This window comes from Amborella trichopoda, chromosome 9 (genome assembly GCF_054954075.1).
Source record: "Amborella trichopoda isolate Santa Cruz 75 chromosome 9, AtrichopodaSantaCruz75HAP2 v2.0, whole genome shotgun sequence".
Taxonomy (NCBI): domain Eukaryota; kingdom Viridiplantae; phylum Streptophyta; class Magnoliopsida; order Amborellales; family Amborellaceae; genus Amborella; species Amborella trichopoda.
In genome coordinates this window covers 44,465,539-44,483,108 of record NC_142344.1, presented here as the reverse complement: position 1 = coordinate 44,483,108, position 17,570 = coordinate 44,465,539, and the positions used below count along the sequence as shown (strand labels likewise).

At 37.6% G+C, this 17,570-nt stretch overlaps 1 protein-coding gene across 7 annotated transcripts; it reads right to left on the bottom strand.

Moving 5' to 3' along the window:
* Nucleotides 1–3,208: 3,208 nt before the first annotated feature.
* Nucleotides 3,209–12,570, bottom strand: LOC18439033 (endoglucanase 23). 7 transcript variants are annotated; one of them, XM_088846482.1, is made up of 6 exons: nucleotides 12,018–12,570; nucleotides 9,577–9,876; nucleotides 8,788–8,949; nucleotides 6,286–6,561; nucleotides 4,382–4,734; nucleotides 3,209–3,515 (listed from the first exon to the last, which is right to left on the bottom strand). In XM_088846482.1, the coding sequence occupies exons 1-5, from the start codon at nucleotides 12,129–12,131 to the stop codon at nucleotides 4,408–4,410; spliced, it is 1,179 nt and encodes a 392-aa protein (XP_088702608.1). In that variant the 5' UTR covers nucleotides 12,132–12,570; the 3' UTR covers nucleotides 3,209–3,515; nucleotides 4,382–4,407. The 7 variants fall into 7 exon arrangements, with proteins under 7 accessions (XP_088702608.1, XP_011625192.2, XP_020525843.2 ...); XM_011626890.3 differs by having other exon boundaries at nucleotides 12,055–12,570; XM_020670184.2 differs by lacking the exon at nucleotides 4,382–4,734 and having other exon boundaries at nucleotides 12,055–12,570.
* Between the last annotated feature and the right edge of the window lie 5,000 nt (nucleotides 12,571–17,570).

Sequence of the window (17,570 nt, the reverse complement as noted above, 5' to 3'; positions counted from 1 at the left end):
TCATTTTATTTTATATAAATTTTTATATTTAATATAGATGTACCCCATGAGGCACGCACAAAATCCAAATGTAACCTCAATATAATATTAAGGAATAATGGAAAAACTTAAAAGCCAACATTTTGGAGATAACCTAATGGTCCGCATAAGTAATCATCTTCGTGAAGACTTTTGATGCTGCGCTTCGCCAAGAGCTTATTATTAGATTTTTGTTATTCCTAAAAGTTAAATTCAATAGAATATTCCCTCAACAAAAGTCGAGTTTAAACATATAGTCCGAAATTTAATTTCTGGTTAACCGAACAAAGGTTATATTTTGTATAAAAAATTTAGGGAGACTGATAAATCGGGATCTAGAGGCATGAGACGAAATCACTTTTTTCGAAGTGATAAACCCCTCGACTCAAAGAAATCTGAGAGACGACTCGGTCCTGGTGAGTTCATTCCTAAGATACGACCAGGAAAATTAAATAGCAGACAAGCTTTCTATACTTCCCTTATAGCATGGAAGTTTTATCCTCCCTTTTATCCAATCGTCTATTTTGAATGGAGGGTTAAGATTGCCTTAAACACAATATCATGTCTTTACACTATTTTATTTTTAATTTTTTTTTCTATAAACTATTTTGACGCCAAATTTTGGACGTCCATTCCTCTATTAAACTCGCACTAGATAAAAATATTTTAATTTTTTTCAATAAAATGGAATGACCAAAATACCTTTGAAATTTTCAAGAAGTATTTTGGTCATTATATTTTATAGAAAAATTATTTTTAATATTTTTTATAGGTGCGCCCCAATGAGAAGATGACACGTACCAATTTTCATGTTCATACAATTTTTATAACAAAACAAAAAATACAATACTTTGAAATGTCAGATCTAAGATCAAACGGTGAGTGACTCTCTTGATCAAAATTGGATCGCTGGATGGTAGGGGGAAGATAGAACTTCTATGCTGTAGGGGCAGCATAGACATGGTGCTACAAAAGTAATCACGTGCTCAAAGAAAAGGCGCGTTGTTTTAAATAATAAAATATTAAGTTCAGGTAGGAAAACTTAACATTAAGTAGTAGATAAAAAGGGGATCATTTGGGCAAACAAATATGGGATTGTATAGAATGAGTCCGTTTATCTTTGATATAAGGAGGTCACAATTATTTAGAATTATTCGATGTAATTTAATAGCTTGGGTTTGTTATAAAGTTCGAAAAAATTTATTTTAAACTTTGAACGTGGTCAATGGCATAAATGTAACTACCCTATTTGACATCCAATGATCAAGATTAATTAAGATTACTTTGTACCAAATATAAATAGTCTCATTGTATACTTTTTCAAAAAATAAAACCAGCATAAAGCTTGTGAGAGAAACGGCAGTGGACATCACCATGGTGAGCAATAGCAACAAGGGAACCACAGTGAAAAAGGTTCATCGTGATCTACAAGCCGAAAGGGGACCTCCAGAAAATTTTTATATATTTTATTTTCTCTAATTAGTTAAAGAAACACATAAATAAAAGAGGTTTTAAAACATGAATATCTTAAAAAATAACACCTAGAGTGATTTTATAGACTCTTAAGGAGAATTGGTTGAATAGATATGCTTCTCTTGATTATCTGCTGATCTCAAGCCATTCATCACTCAAATGGATGGCTAACGATACATGTAGAGAAATTTGGTTGGGTAGGAATCAATCCCATTTGTGGTCTCAAGCGGTTCATCAACCTGTCAATGGAACCATCCCTCCCCTCGTAGAGGAGGAATAAGTAACCTGAAACTATTTTGATTTTTTTTTTTTACTGAAAGAATCAAGTTCTAAATCAAAATAAGAAAGATTGGAGAATAATAAATTTCGAACACTGAACAAGAATAAAGAAATATAAGAAAAAGATAAAGAAAAAATGAAAAGAAAGCTCATGTCCTGGTGCAAAACCGCTCCAACCAAAAATGTAACCAACATAATCACCGAGAAGTGAGGACACAGACGCATGTCACAAATTATTGCCTTTCATTTTCAAAGACAAAATCCACTGTCCTCCAAGTCTCAAGGGCCATGTGACCTTTTAATATGTAAGACATTAGTCCCATCATGAAGAGAAAGAAAGAGAGAGATGATCAAATTATTTAGCCAAAAGATGATCGACTCCCTCCGGAGTATATTATGTATATACTTGCTTGGGTAAAACTCTACCTAAGATTAGTTTTAGGGTCTCAAAATTTGGGGATATAACCTCTCTAATACATGAATAACCTTAATTAAAAAATTTCTTAATTTCACTATCTAAGCACTTGAAAAATAATAATATTTCAAGATTGAATAAAAACCGTTCAATTTTAAGATGGTGAGATCTAAGTTTCAAAAAACTCAAATTTTATGTTTTTTATTTGTGGAGAATAATCATCTAATGATTTAAGATGATTACCAAAGTTTGAGATTGAAAAACTCCTCCCATGTGGTCATCTGCTCAATTATTTATTCACACTTGCACTGAAACTCAATATTAAGTGGTAAAACTCTACCTAAGAGTAGTTTTAGGGTCTCAAAATTTGGGGATATAACCTCTCTAATACATGAATAACTTTAATTAAAAAATTTCTTAATTTCACTATCTAAGCACTTGAAAAATAATAATATCTCAAGATTGAATAAAAACCGTTCAATTTTAAGATGGTGAGATCTAAGTTTCAAAAAACTCAAATTTCATGCTTTTTATTTGTGGAGAATAATCATCTAATGATTTAAGATGATTACCAAAGTTTGAGATTGAAAAACTCCTCCCATGTGGTCATCTACTCAATTATTTATTCACACTTGCACTGAAACTCAATGTTAAGTGGAAATATCTTATGAGCCCGCTTACAATCCAACCCAAGAAAGCATCACATACCGAGAGAAATTGGTTCGAGAAATATTTTATGTTCTCAACTTGATGTGGAAATGTTATTTTGAAAGAGAAATTTGTGATTCGTAATATTTATGCTCTGTTTGGTGAGGAATACAATATTTACTTGAAAATGGGGTTGGGGTCGTGGTGGTAGTATCACTTGTGCTCCAGCTAAGTTTTAGGCTTCTATTCTCACCTAATGCAGTAAAAAAGATTTTAAAAAAAAGGTAGAGGCTCGTCAGCCACACTAAATTACTCAAAAAAAAAAAAAAACAATATTTACTTTCAACAGGTTAGTATCGGATTCGAACCTTGGTGTGTAGTGAAACGTTAAATTATTGATGGGCCTACATAATGGTAGACAACATTCAACTAACCTAAGCCCACGGAACCCTAGAAAAGAGAAGACAAACTTATTCTAGGGTTCCAATTATTTCTCTCTCTCATATTTTTTACAAGACATGGGCAAGAAAGTCTTCTTCAGAGGAAGATTGTGGAGCATCAGTGAATTCTTCTCTTTGGGTGAATGTATGAACTCTTGTCCTCACTAACCACTTTGTGAGAGATGAAGGCAAATGAAGTTTGAAAATGATAAAGGCTCATTTTGTGCATTTTCCTGCTGCTTCTGCCAAGGGAAGATATAAAGGGTTAGAAAGTGATATGTAAGGGTGGCGGGTCGAGTCACGGACAAAAAATAGAAGAAAAAACAAGAAGAAAAAGAGGGCCAAACCAGGCTAACGGGCCGGCACTTACATTGGTCTGGCTCTCAGGTCACAGTTTGTGGTCCAGGCCCTACTTTTTTTTACGGTAGAGTAGCCTGGCCCCTCGCCAGCACTAATGATAGGGATGATGAGATCCACTCACACACGTATGGCTTGTGCATTAAAATAGGACGTGGTGTTATTACTAAGTAGATGTCTCTAATAAATGTTCATACACGTGCACATTAAGCTTTTTTTGGACTTGTTGTTATCACTAAGGTCCTGTTTGGGCGACAATTTAATCATAATTGTTACTATTTTCTCACTATTGCATAGCTTTAGGCACTGTTTGGTTGTTCTAGCTATTCATGAGTATAGCTGGTTCTCCAACCCGCCTATTGTAAAAAGGCCCCAAAACCCTCGCCCACCAACTAAAAAACTTTGATTTTCCCTAGTTTTCAAATTAATCCACCTAAAAACAAAAAGGATTGTATACAATAAGACTATTTACCTTTGATACATGGAAGTCACAATTACTTATAACCATCCGACGTGAAATCTCATAGTTTGGGTATGTAATAAAGTTCGAAAAAATTTCTTTTGAATTTTGAGCTTGGTCAATGAAATAAACGCAACCACCCAATTTCACATCCAATAGTCAAGATTAATTGTGACTATCTTATATAAAAGGTAAATTGTCTCATCATATACCTTCTCAAAATGAAATTAATAGAGTGTGATATTCATGAGAATTGACTCAGTGTGGCACAAAGTGAGAGGGGGTTCGCACCTTTTCTGTAAGTGTTGGTGTCACTGTTAGATGGGGTTAGCGACAAAGTATGCGAGCACGCCAACTAAGGGAGCATTGATGTAAGTTGTGGGCTCCGAGAGGCGGAAGTCGCCACGGTCATCATTGTAAGTGTCATCCTCCCCGGGGCCCCCTACGATCGCCCCGACGTGTACATTAGGGTTGGGGCCCGATGAATTGAAATACACAGAGCCCTCTTTGCACGCAATGGACTGAGGGTGGTCTACGATCGACGGCAACGACGATCCACGGTGATGTATCCTTAAGGGGTACCGATCACCGTATCCCACCATATATGACATGTTCATTGGGTTGTCGCCCAAAATGTAGTCGACCTATAAATGAGAAAAATCAGATATATCAATGCTTGGAATTCAGTTGTTGTGTACTATACTGTAGTGTGGCCCACTGGAATATGGTTGTATGGTACGAGGCTGGATATGTTGTTTCTTATCATTAATGTTGGTAGGAGATTTCTTAAAGTGGGGCTCTCAAGAGCATTCTTCCTCACGTTGAGTAGGGTTGGCAATGGGCCTGGTTAGCCTGGCCCTATACAATTGGGCCTCGGTCAAGAAATGTGGTCGGAGGGCTGGGGAAGGGTTGGGCAACCATGGTCCAAGGGTAGGATCGGGCCGAAACTGGGCCAAGACTGGGAAGGTTTAGCCCAGCCCAGCCCTCTTTTTATTTGTTTTTTCTTTCATTTATTATTATTATTATTTTATTTGCTCAGTCCAGTCTTGATAAGGCTTGGGCTAAGGCCTTTTTGTCTCGGTTAGGGCTGGGGCCAAGGTGGGCCATCCCAGGCCTGGTCCTTTGCGACCCCTAAGTCAACATTTGGCATCGAGATTAAATGGCAAATGAGTCTTTGAAGCACCATTTGCCACAATTATATTATGGAAAATTGTTTCATGCAGGTTGAACCACATTTCTACATATCCAGTCCAGAAAGTATAAAGCATCCATCTTAAAGATGGATGCAAGTAGGCGTTCCATCTAAAAACAATGGAAACTAATGGTCCAAATGTTTTCTTACTAGAATTATTATTTCTAGTTTTAAAAATTTATTTATTTATTTATATTCATAATCTCCACATTAGCAATTATGTCTTAAAATCCATCTCAAAAATAGATTTATTAAGAGGCCCTCATTTCTACATATGCGGGCTTGGCCACATAGAAACCGGATCCTTATATTATGGCATGTTTGGACTTCCATGGTCTCACAAAGGTGTCTATGTGAATAAATTGGTCCATCAAAGCATTTTACTTATCCATAGTTCAGTTGGTAGTGGGTTGGTTATAAGGATCATTACCGACAAACTACCTACCATTTTTGAGATATAAAAATACTACTAACAAGAAAACTAGAGCCTGTGAAATAATCACCATCCATTGAAGTCATGCACGTTGATGAGAAAGAAATAATAAGAGCCACTTCCATCAAGGACAGAAATGGTGGTTCGAACTCTCCATCCATCACCATCCATCAATTAATTAGACTATAGATACCCTACGAGTACGGTTGTTAAGATAGGGACTATCACCTGGAGAGAGCTCTCTCTGAATAGGGAAGTAATGTTCATGCATAACAGTAGGGCTGGCAATGGGCCGGCCTTAGGTTAGGCCAACATTAACTCTAGCCCAAAGATGGGCCTATAGGACTGGGCCAGACCTAGGCCTGGCCTTAAAAAGGGTTTTGCTAGGGGTGGGTCAGGCCAGATTGTGGCCCTAGTCAAAACTAAACATGTCAGATATAGCCCTGCCTTATTATTGAGTTTCATTTTGTGGTTCAGGCTCTAGTTTTTTATTGCCTCATTATGCGCCCCGCACAACAAGTATGAAAGAGGAAAATAGAGGGTAACAATCAAAGAGAGAGAGAGGGTTACTTGTCTTTTGGCTTGGGTGCGTAGAGTGGCGGGGCTGACCATGAGAGTCCCACATGAGAGGGTTTGGGAGGAGAGAGAGAGGTAGTTGGCATAAGCGAGAAGGAGGAAGGCGATGGCCGAGACGTGTTGCATGTTGCTGCCGCCGGGCTTGTAGATGAGACCGCCGGGGGTGTATTGGATGTGGGGGGAGGGAGAGTCGGGGATCAGGGTGCATATGAAGGTCTCTGCGTACTCCTTGTACGATTGAAGAGACATCTCATGCCCTACAAGATATTCCTATAACCAAAACACCATTAATGCATTTTTATAGGAGAAAGACAGAGAGGGAGCTGGCTTATATGAATCCAATTACCTAACGCTAAATCGCAATGAGAAAGAAAAAGGGTGAGAGAGGGGGAGAGGGATTCATGTAAACCCACTGTTTTAAAATTATGTTTGGTTGGCAAATTGTTTACTTATAGATCTGTATTGGATCTCTAGATCGATGATTCGGATTTGGTTTGAATCGATTCAAAATGGCGATAAAAAAAATTTAAAAATAAATGAAACAGTTTCTCCCTCTCTGGTAGGTCTGCCCCCTTTTCGTGTCTCTCTCAAAGGGGTAGTACGGCCTCCTTTTTCATAAAATATCTAAAAAAATCATATTTAAATACTAAAAATAATATACCATACATTATTTCAACCGTATAAATTGAAGCGTTCACATATTTACCAAATCTATAGCATTTGTTTTAGCTTCAAATTTTCTAATCAATAAAAGAAAATAGTTTTTTAACTCATTGTAGTAATTTCTAACATCAGAGTTGCACCTTATAGCTAGGTTATGTAATTATGTCTTTATCCTTGAGAAATCTAATGCTGACCTTATAAAGTGAGTTAATATTACCGTATCAAACGTGATTAAGGTCCAGAAAATATGCTCAGCGACAATAATCTAACAATTAAAAAGTAACCGAGTACCCACAACACCTTGAGATTCACATTAAAGGAAAGCTCTAAATCGCAATTTTCAGAAGAAAATAGAAAAGATTAAAATAAAGTCAAGGCTTTATAAAAAAAAGAGGACAGTCCTCACTTCAAAATTCACCAAAATAACATAGTTTTAGTATTGAAAAACCTTCAAATCGATCATCTCGACCCAGATCATTATAGTTGTGAAAAAAAAAAAAGGATTTCTAGCTAGAGCATCTATTATCAAGTGTTCATAGAACTATAAAAGCTTTACCATTTTTTGGGCTATAAATTTTATAATCGATGGTGGAAATATATTTTAGAGCCATTTTAGGGATTTTCCATATGGGAAGTGCTTTCTTGACACAATTATGAAGTGAGGCGTTACTTTTTTTTTTTCCTGTAAGGCTAAGCCTCATAGAAACTACATCCAAACAAAAAATATGGCAATGGGAAAAGTAGTGACCTGAACGTCCCATATAGGTTCTTGTTACTTATGCTCACGAAAACATCCTGGGTTTTAAAATTTGCTTTTTTTCAAAAGTTAAGAATCAAAATCCAATTTGAGATTGAAAGTCAATCACATTAACTTCAAAAAAGGTAGGCATTAGAGCTAACATTGAGCAGGGCCTAGCCGGCTTGGGATTAGACCGGGCCGATGATATCCTAGGCCTATCCAGGACGAGCCAATAATAATAATAATAATAATAATAATAATAATAATAATAATTATTATTATTATTATTATTATTATTATTATTATTATGATGATGATGATGATGATGATGATGATGATGATGATGATGATGATAATAATGATAATAATAATAATAATAATAACAAAACAAACTTTCTATGCATCCCCTACAACATAAAACTTATATACTTCTCCATAAACAACCATCCATTCTGAATGGAGGGCTACCTCAATCACAATGTCACGTCTCTACACTATTTTATTTTTCATTTTTTTCTGTAAGCTATTTTGACATCAAATTTTGGAGGTCCAATCCTCTGTTAAACTAGCACTAGTGAAAAATATAAAAAATATATTTACAATAAAATAAAATGATCAAAATACCCCTGAATATTTCAAAGGGTATTTTGGTCATTATATTTTATCAAATAATTATTTTCAATATTTTTTATAGGTGCACCCCAATGAGAAGATGACATGTACCAAATTTCATATTCATAAAATTTGTACAAAAAAAATATTAAAAATAAAATACTTTTAGACATTAGATCTAAGATCAAATAGTGTGTGGCTCTCTTGATTAAAATTGAATGGCTGGATGGTAGAGGAAGCATAGATATTTTATGTTGTAGGAGAAATATAGAAACATTTCTCATAATAATAAGAATAATAAAGAACTGGCTAGGTAGCCCTTTTTTGACCTGGTCGACCCTCAGGCCATGGTGTCCTATCCTTGAGGCCACATTTTATAGCTTGAACTCTAGAGCTAGGATGACAAGGCCGGGTCGGGCTACCCAGTCCAATGCAGTACTAATGGGTACTTTAGTTAAGGTCATACAAAGCTATATACGGACCTGAGATACGAGTACATTGAGTCCAGCGTGCTTATTATCCCAACCAAACTCGTTGATATTTTCGTCCGCACCAAGGATCCTTTCATTATTTTGAACGTAATTAAGGTATGTCTCATTTCCGGTTGCCCTTCGAAGCCATGCAGCTCCCCATAACAATTCATCCTACCATACAAAAACAAAAAGAAATTTTCAAAAGAAAATAAATAAATATATCTTGTGAATTTTAAATAGATTTTTAATTTTTTTAAAAGGATCGTATATAATGAGACTATTTCCCATAGAGATCACAATTACTCGTAACCATCCCATTGTGAAATCTAATAGCTAGGGTTTGTCACAAAGTTCAAGAACATTTTTTTTGAACTTTGAGATTTTTTCATGAAATAAATGCAGCCACCCAATTTGACATCCAATGGTCAAAATTAATTGTGGTCTCAGTATATACTTTTCATGTGATTCCTCATTGTATGAAATTTGCTATATGTAACAAAAACAAAAACAAAAGAATACAAGAAATAAACCCTTCCCTTAAGCGCATGCTTGAATGAGACGTGCAATGTGCACACAAGAAATAAATAATATGGGGAATTTATCAGATTACTTATCAGAGATGAAATTTAACACTTTATCCATATTTTTTATTTAATTTCAAAATGCCTATAAAATAACCCATAACCTTGAATTGAAATAGTTCCAAAATAATAAATTGTTAAACAATAGGTATTTTAATAAATTTCCCATAAATAAATGAATCATAAAAGTAACAATAAGTGGACAATCGGGGCATGCCTTATAACCATCAAAGTCACAGTAAAAAGGGCAGACTCCAGGTTTCAAGCTCGGATTATCACTATAAGCTCCTCTATAACTATCAGCAAATTCAAACACTCGGATAGCATTTTGGAGTAATGTATGTGAGTATGCCGAGTCCGAGGATCGGAAAGCGATGGAGGCAGCGGCCAATGCTGCAGCTGTCTCTGCAGCCACCTCTGACCCAGGATTCGCAGCATCGACACTGTATACAGTTCGAGGGGTGTCCATGTCCTCTGGTCTCTCCCAGCAATTGTGGTCCTGAACTGGATCACCAACCTGCCACATAACTTTCACTAAGCCTTAAATTTCTATCCAAAAGGCCTGAGTAATTTTTTCTTTTGGGGAATAATGCAAATTAATCAAAATATTGATGCAGTGTGCAGGTACTCAGCCTAATCGATTTGGACTCGGCCGAGTTACGCGGACTCACCCTAGGGGTGGGGCCGAGTACCCCCTGAATTGTGTGTATAACTTAGGACATTTAAAAAATTTCAAAAAATAAAAAACACTAAAAAATAAAGATATATTACAAAAAATTTCTCATATGATTTGGATGTATTTGGCACGGATTGTGAGTGTTTTTTGCCACAATCACTTTTTATGTTTTTTTTTTTCATATTTTTAAAGTGTCTTAATATGTAAATCAGGTTTTTCCATATCTATTTTTTTCCATTTTTAACTTTTTAAAGTCGTTTTGAGTTTGACTTTACTTCTAATGCATGTTTATTATTTTCAAAATTTTTATTAATTTATTTAGATTTTTTTTCCAGTGCTTTTGTTTGTTGGAGATAGTGACGTGAAAAAGCGATACGCACATGCCTTCGATAAATATGGAAAACTAATAAGATACATCAAATGTTAGAAAATGACCCAAAAACATCCTTAATTTGGGATTACGTGACGCCAAAAAGTTCCGATTAATTAAACACCCTCAATTAATAAATCTTGGGTCACTCATAATAAAACACAATTAATGCAATGTTCCTCATTAAAAGGGCAAGACAAGCAGGTGCTTTTCCGGACATTTGATTAAAATATCCCTATAATTATTTATTAGTCCGAAACATCCATAATTAAATGTGGGTTTATAGGAGCATATAAGAGAGAAACCACGAAATTATTCCCTTTCCAAATAAGCCAAAATATTTCCTACTCCAACGGGGGGGTATACCATCCATTTACTCCCTTGCATATAACACATGTTAGAAATACTTTTTAGATCTCTACAATTCATAAAATAATCTCAATAAAAAAAATTTCAAACAAAAACTATCTATGTACTAGAAAAAAAAATGCCTCAAGATTTAATAGAGACCATCAAATTAAAAAAATTCATAAAATAATCTCAATAAAAAAAATTTCAAACAAAAACTATGTATGTACTAGAAAAAAAAATGCCTCAAGATTCAATAGAGACCATCAAATTTTTTAAGACCTAGAACTAAGTGTCACAAAACTCAAAATTCAAAATTTCCTTTTGAATATAATCATCTAGTAGTTCTTATGTGTTTCCAAATATACTAGACTAAATTTATCCCTCTAAATTGGTATTTTGCACAAGGGAGCAAAAGAACAGTACGCTCCTGCAGGAGCATACTCAATAATAATAAAACGTAACGCCATCGTACTTTGTTTGTCGGCAGAAAAAACAAAGGAAATTTGTTCATTGTTTCATGCGGGCTGGAAGGGCATTTCTACACATGCAGTCGAGAAAGTGTGAAGCATCCATTTTAAAGATGGATGCAAAGAGGTGATCTATCTAAAAAAAACAAAGGAAAATTAACGGTCAAATTGATTTCTTAATAGAATTATTATTTCGAGTTTATAAAATTTATTTAGTTTTTTATATATTCATGATCTCCATGTTAGAGATTATATTTATTTAAAAACTAAATCTTAAAACCCATCTCAAAAATAGATTTATTTAGAGGCCCTCGTTTGTACGTATGTGAGCCTGGCTGCATAGAAACTGGGTCCAAAAACAACGACCTTAGGAGAGACAATCCACCAAATTGGGGGGTCTAGAGAGAGACACAAATTTGGGGAGAGAGAGAAGGGGGTATATGGGAATAAGGGTATTGTGTGTGTGAGCCTGGCCGCATAGAAACTGGGTCCAAAAACAAAGACCTTAGGAGAGACGCTCCACCAAATTGGGGGGTTTAGAGAGAGACACAAATTTGGGGAGAGAGAGAAGGGGGTATATGGGAATAAGGGTATTGTGTGTGTGAGAGAGAGAGAGGGGTAGTAGGAGTAAGGGTATTGGGTATGTGTGAGAGAGAGTAGGAAAAGAGCAATATGTAGTGTGATAGAGAGAGAAGTTGCAGAGGAAAAAAGTTGCAAGTTTGAGAAAGAGAGAGTTCGCAGTTATGGGTGTCTAAGAGTGAAGAAGAGAATAACAAATCTACAAAGAGTCATACCCAAAAAGAAAAAGGAGAGAGAGTCGGGCCGACCGACCTGCACGAACACCCGGCCATGCTGCGAGACTGCCTTGAGGAGGTAGTCTGTGGCCCAGCGTATTGTGGCCATCGCATTGCTGACTTCACCGGGGGCCCCGAATTCACTCATCCCCCACGCCAACATCGTCGTCGTGAAGGCCAAAGGAAACCCAAACTTGACATTGTCCCCCGCATCGTAATAGCCTCCTTCCAGATCGACCCCGCCCGCCTGCCCATCAGACAACGCCGAATCGCCCCTCCACCGGACCCGTTGCCCCGCGGGCAGGCTCCCCGAGCGTTGCCCCTCGAAGAACAGGATGCATTTCGACAATGCATCAGCGTAGTCGTGGCCGGCGCCCAGTACATGGGGAAGAGCGAGAAGGATAAGAGAGAGAAAGAGTGGGGAGTGGTGGCAGTGAAGCTGTGGCATGTTCTGTGTCGAAAGAAAGAGGAAGGCATTGGGGGCAATGGGTGAAGATTAATTTCCCTTTATTTGTTTGAGGGTGGGATAGAGAGAGTTAAGCCATTACTAGTCAATATTTAATTTTGCTTTTCATTCATTTATATATATATATATATATATAGAGAGAGAGAGAGTAAGTTTTGGATAAGTAGGTGAGAGAGAGAGAGAGAAAGTTTTGGATAAGTAGGTGAGAGAGAGAGAGAGAGAGCAGTTTCTAGTGCAGATTAATTAGGGTTTTGGTGTTATCTGGCTTGGTGGGAATCGAGAGATGGATACATGTTACTACTTTAGATGAGAAAAATAAGAAAAAAAAGTAATGTGGGTTGTTTTATTTAGTCATGTGGTTGTTTTGTAAGGGCCAATTGTCGAATGGCGTTTGGTTTCGGATCCGGTTTTTGGACCCTGCGGGTTGGGTTTAGTTCTAAACGGTCGAGTTTGGGTCTAAATAAATAACTTGGAATGGATCCATGTAAAACCCAATCGGGTCTGGGTCGACCCGACCCGTAACCACCACTAAGCGTATATGTGGTTATTTGTTGAAAGGGGTGTGGGAATCACGAGGCAGAGGCAGGGGGAGTTTAGAGAGAGAAGAGTGGGATTGTCAGTCACATGTGGCGCGGTGCAGCCACTTTTCGTGGACCACCTACCCCATCCCCATCCCCCCCCCGTGCACGCATTGCCCCCCCTCCCATAATTCAAGAATGTGGACTCCGTGTTGATTGGGGTTAAGACTTGAGAGTTGATAGGAGGTCAAATGAATTGGTGATGATGGGTTTGTTGTTTGGTTGTTTGATTGTGGTCATGGCAAATGGTTTTGATGTTTTGGTTTATTCGATGAAATTTCCAACCTCTTTCAACAAACTTAGCGCAAGACAAGCCCCGTTTTTTCAAGTAAATTAGGACACTGAGCAATTCCTATCTATGTAGTTCCATTTTTCATACTACCATTGAAACCCCTGCAAATCTAGTGAAAAAGAAATAAACGCCGTACATCCTGCGCCAAGAGACTCGGCTCTTGCGGCTGTCAAGTGGACTTGGCCAAGTCCTGCACAGCCCCAAAATGCCGTTTGTATGGAGCCGAGGCTCTAAACAATCTAAATAAACCACACCTTCAAATGATATCGTGAAATGTGGTTTCAATACTAAAAATCTTTGTAATACCCTTCAAACATTCTTTTAACTTTAATTATAAAATTTAAAGCTTAAAAAATTGTGTAGATTGAGCAGATCTATAAAAATTTTAAAATAATCTTGAATATTGATAGTCCAAAAATGCATTACAAAATGAATTATTTCCAGAACTTGAAATCCATTTTTTTTCTTATGTCCATGTATCTTGATATCGAGATGATGAATTTGAGAATATTTGGGCATCAACTTCTAGTGAAATTTCTGAGGTGGGCTCAAATTTGATTGTTTAAAGCCTCGGCTCTATATAAACTTCTTCTAAACATAAAAGAGGAAGTAGAAATCATTAAAACATGAAAAAAAAAAGAAAAGAAAATCTGTATAAAAGATGGATTATTGAAAATTTAGATTAGATCTTAAATATTTCTAAAAGCTTAAAAAAAATATAAAAATTCCCAAATTGCCTTAAAAACTATCAAAATCATTCACAAAACTAGCAAGTAATATGGAATTTTTTTTCAATGTTTTTGTATGTTTTTTCCACCTTAGTAAGGGTAGGTCCAGTCGTCGTGGAACTCACCCCCCTACTCAGCCTTGCCAATAGAGCGAGTCCAAATAACTTATCTAAATCCATGTGGTTACTACACTGGTTTGACCTCCATTCTTCATTAGATGGACATCATTGAGGAACATATGACCATACAATAATGGGAAATATGCTTTTCAAAAAAAAAAAAGAAAAAGAAAATGAGAATAGTGGCACTAGTCTGGCAAAGCTTTGTACATGTGACATCTCCCTCGTATGTCGAATATGTTTGCAAAAGAACACTTATTAATTGAAAAGATTGGCACATAGGGCAAGGGATGCATCAAATTGATCACATGGAATTCGTACAGAAAGAAACATATTCAATTCTAAAAAATAGTGAATGTTGTAACACATAAATTGGACCATCTATTTTCAGGTGCGTAGAGTAGGTGCTGTTCTTAACCCTTTGTGGTGGTGATGCGAAAGGCATCGAATTGTGTGAGGCTAGACCGAGGGCGTGCTCTTCTTATCCCTTTTGTGGTTGTGATGCGAAAGGCATCAAATCGCGTGAGGCTAGATTGAGGACCTCTAGTGTGGACACAATCTCGGCGTCAAGAGGCACACAAGCCCTCTCTGGGTGTGGCCTAGCTTAGAATGTTGCAGCGGGTTTGGTCCAAGCCTGGTGCGAACCGGAACTAGGTCTATTAGCAGCTTGCATTCAGCCCAAGCCATGGCTAGCCCACAAGCTGTTGAGACAGGCTCTGGCTTATCCTAGCTTAGACTATTCAGGCACAGGCTTCACCATTGAAACTAAGGGGGACGCCAAGGCGGCCATAGCCCAGGCCTGTTGGCAGCCTTAAATTGACGTGGTTGGTGCCAGGTGCAAACTTCAAGAGGAAACAAAGGGAGGTAATGATTGTATGAAATGCGAGAGAAGATTCCACAAAGAGAGCAAAAATTGACCATTGTGGAGGGTTTTAGAAAGAATACAATTTATCTCTCTAGGTTTTCGTTTGAATGGTTGGTATTGGATTTCTCTATGATGGGTTTCTCTCTTTAGGTTTTGGTAGAAATGGGTTCGAGATTATTGCTCTAGGAAGGCTTTTTTTGAATAAAGGTTTTATTTTTTGGGTTTTGGAGAGAGAAAGGGGGATTTTTAATGAGGAAAGATTGCTGAGAATTTGAGAATGATGCTCTCTGTCTAGCCTTATGCTGTTGAAATTTAGGTTTTTGCTAATAATTTGAGTATGCTGCTCTCTCTAATTTTAGGCTGCTGAAAATTGGGTTGTTTTGGGATGCGATGGATGGAGCACTGTAATGTTGTTTAAAATAGATTGGAGAAGGAATTTGAGCAGGCCTATCCAGACAATGTAAGTGTATCTTTTCCGTCGATCAACATCTTTACTTGATTGTATCCATGTTTAGTTGTGGATTAGGGTTTTGGGTGACATTTCCTTCGAAGTGGTCAAAGACATGATCGATAGGAAGCATTTGTTAAGGTTTTAGTTGTAATAGTGATCTTGATCATCACTCACTCTCTCTCTCTCTCAATGAACAATTTTAGTAGAAAATATAATACTGAACGGTGGAGAATTTGAGAGAAATCTAGAGAGGGATTACGTTGGTGAGAAAATTGTAGGGGATCTATGGTGTGGTGTTAGAGATATATCATTATTTAGTTACAGTTGATCAAGAGGTGTGAAACGAGGGCCTTTTGTTGGTCAAAAACGTTGTGGTGGGTTCTTTCTCGCTTCCTTCTTATGACATTTTTTGTCTTGGAGATTGGATCAAAAGAGGGTGATCTCTCAACTATGTTCTAGAGGTAAAGATCATTGGTGAGAATAAAGTGGTTTTTATGCTTCATTATGAGGGGACGATTGTCAAGCTTTCCGTGCTAGATTTCTCAGAGTCCGAGGTAAAGTTCTTTCTTTGGATCTGTGGAAACCCTCTGATCATTCGTCATCTACTCAGAGAGTTTGTGGGTGAGACTTTGGGGTATTCCTTTTAATGTGTGGAAACTATCTGTTATCAAGAGTATTGCTAATAGTTGTGGTGACTACTGTGGTTTGGATTGGACGTCCTTTGTAGGGGCTGACCAACGCTCTGTCAGGGTTAAGGTTTAGATGGTGTTGGGTTAGCCTCTACCACTATCTGTTCAGTTCCAGGTGGGGAAAGATACTTTTGTTAATTAAAGTTGTGGTTGATGATGGGTTGGTTCTGTCGTACCCTGGAAAAGAGGTATTGCCTTCAGAGATCATGGTGGAGGGATTGAAGACAGGGTTAGTGGCGAAAGTTGTAAAGTCAAGATTGAGTTGTAATGGTGGAGATGCTCAGCACAAGGAAACTACTCAAAATCTGCATGTTGCTGGGAATCTCGATGGCCGTCGTCGGAATCAACACCGGAGGCAGCACTTCAAAAAGAAGAAGAAGAGCAGCAAGATTTTGAATTTGCTTATTTCAAATTTGAAAAGGAAATGGGTGCCGGTTGGATTTTTTTACAGATTTTATTGGTGATTATTCTTGGGAGTTGCCATGCATTGAGACTATGGGTGCTAATACTTCGGGAGTGGTACCTACCTTGAGTCTACCTATCGCGGTAGCTGGCACCATTTCCAAAATGCTTGATGGATCACTTCTTGGGGAGGAACCACCTGATGTTAAGGGTAAGGCGGTTCCCATGCAATTCAAATTCGGATATTATGAAAGCTGTGTTTACAAATTTGGGTGGTCTCGCGTTCACCAATTACATGGGTTGTTAGTTGTAAATCTAAAGTCTTGAATGACGGTGTTGTTCTGCTAAATGGGATGGGTGGCGATACCATGGAAAGCGGCACCTCTTTGCACATGGCACTTTCCCCAAGTCCCAAGGTATATCTCCATGATGACCTGCCTTTGGAAAGTGATCGCGAGATTTTTGCAGTGAATTTTTTGCAACTGCATTTTTCCAAATTTAACAAGGAGTCTTGTTGGAAGCCGGTGGAGGAGAAAAGGTTTTTTGGTTGGAGTCTCATTTTTCTTTTATTGGCAAAGAAAGGAGCGTTGCTGGATCTGGTTCTCAAAGTCTAGGGTGTGGTTTTTTGGCAAAAGAAAACCATATATTCCGTGCCTTATCAGTGTGCAGCTATTAAGGGTCAACCTCCCAAGGCTAGAGCGAGGTTTGATCCGCTTGTCATTGGCCCTCGTGCTGTGAAGGTCGTGGTTTTTGACGAACAGGATCTGACTTTGGCTTGTAGAGACCAGAAGTTGCTTGTGCAAATTGAGGGGGAGTAGGAAGAGTATGGTTCTTTTGATCCGAATACTGTGTTGGCTTGTTTCTAATACTATAGACCCTTTGAGAGTTATTCCCCATTTGGAGGCGTCTCCTCTGCGGCTTTTGGGGGGACCATCTATAATTGATGACTCTGTATCAAAAGTT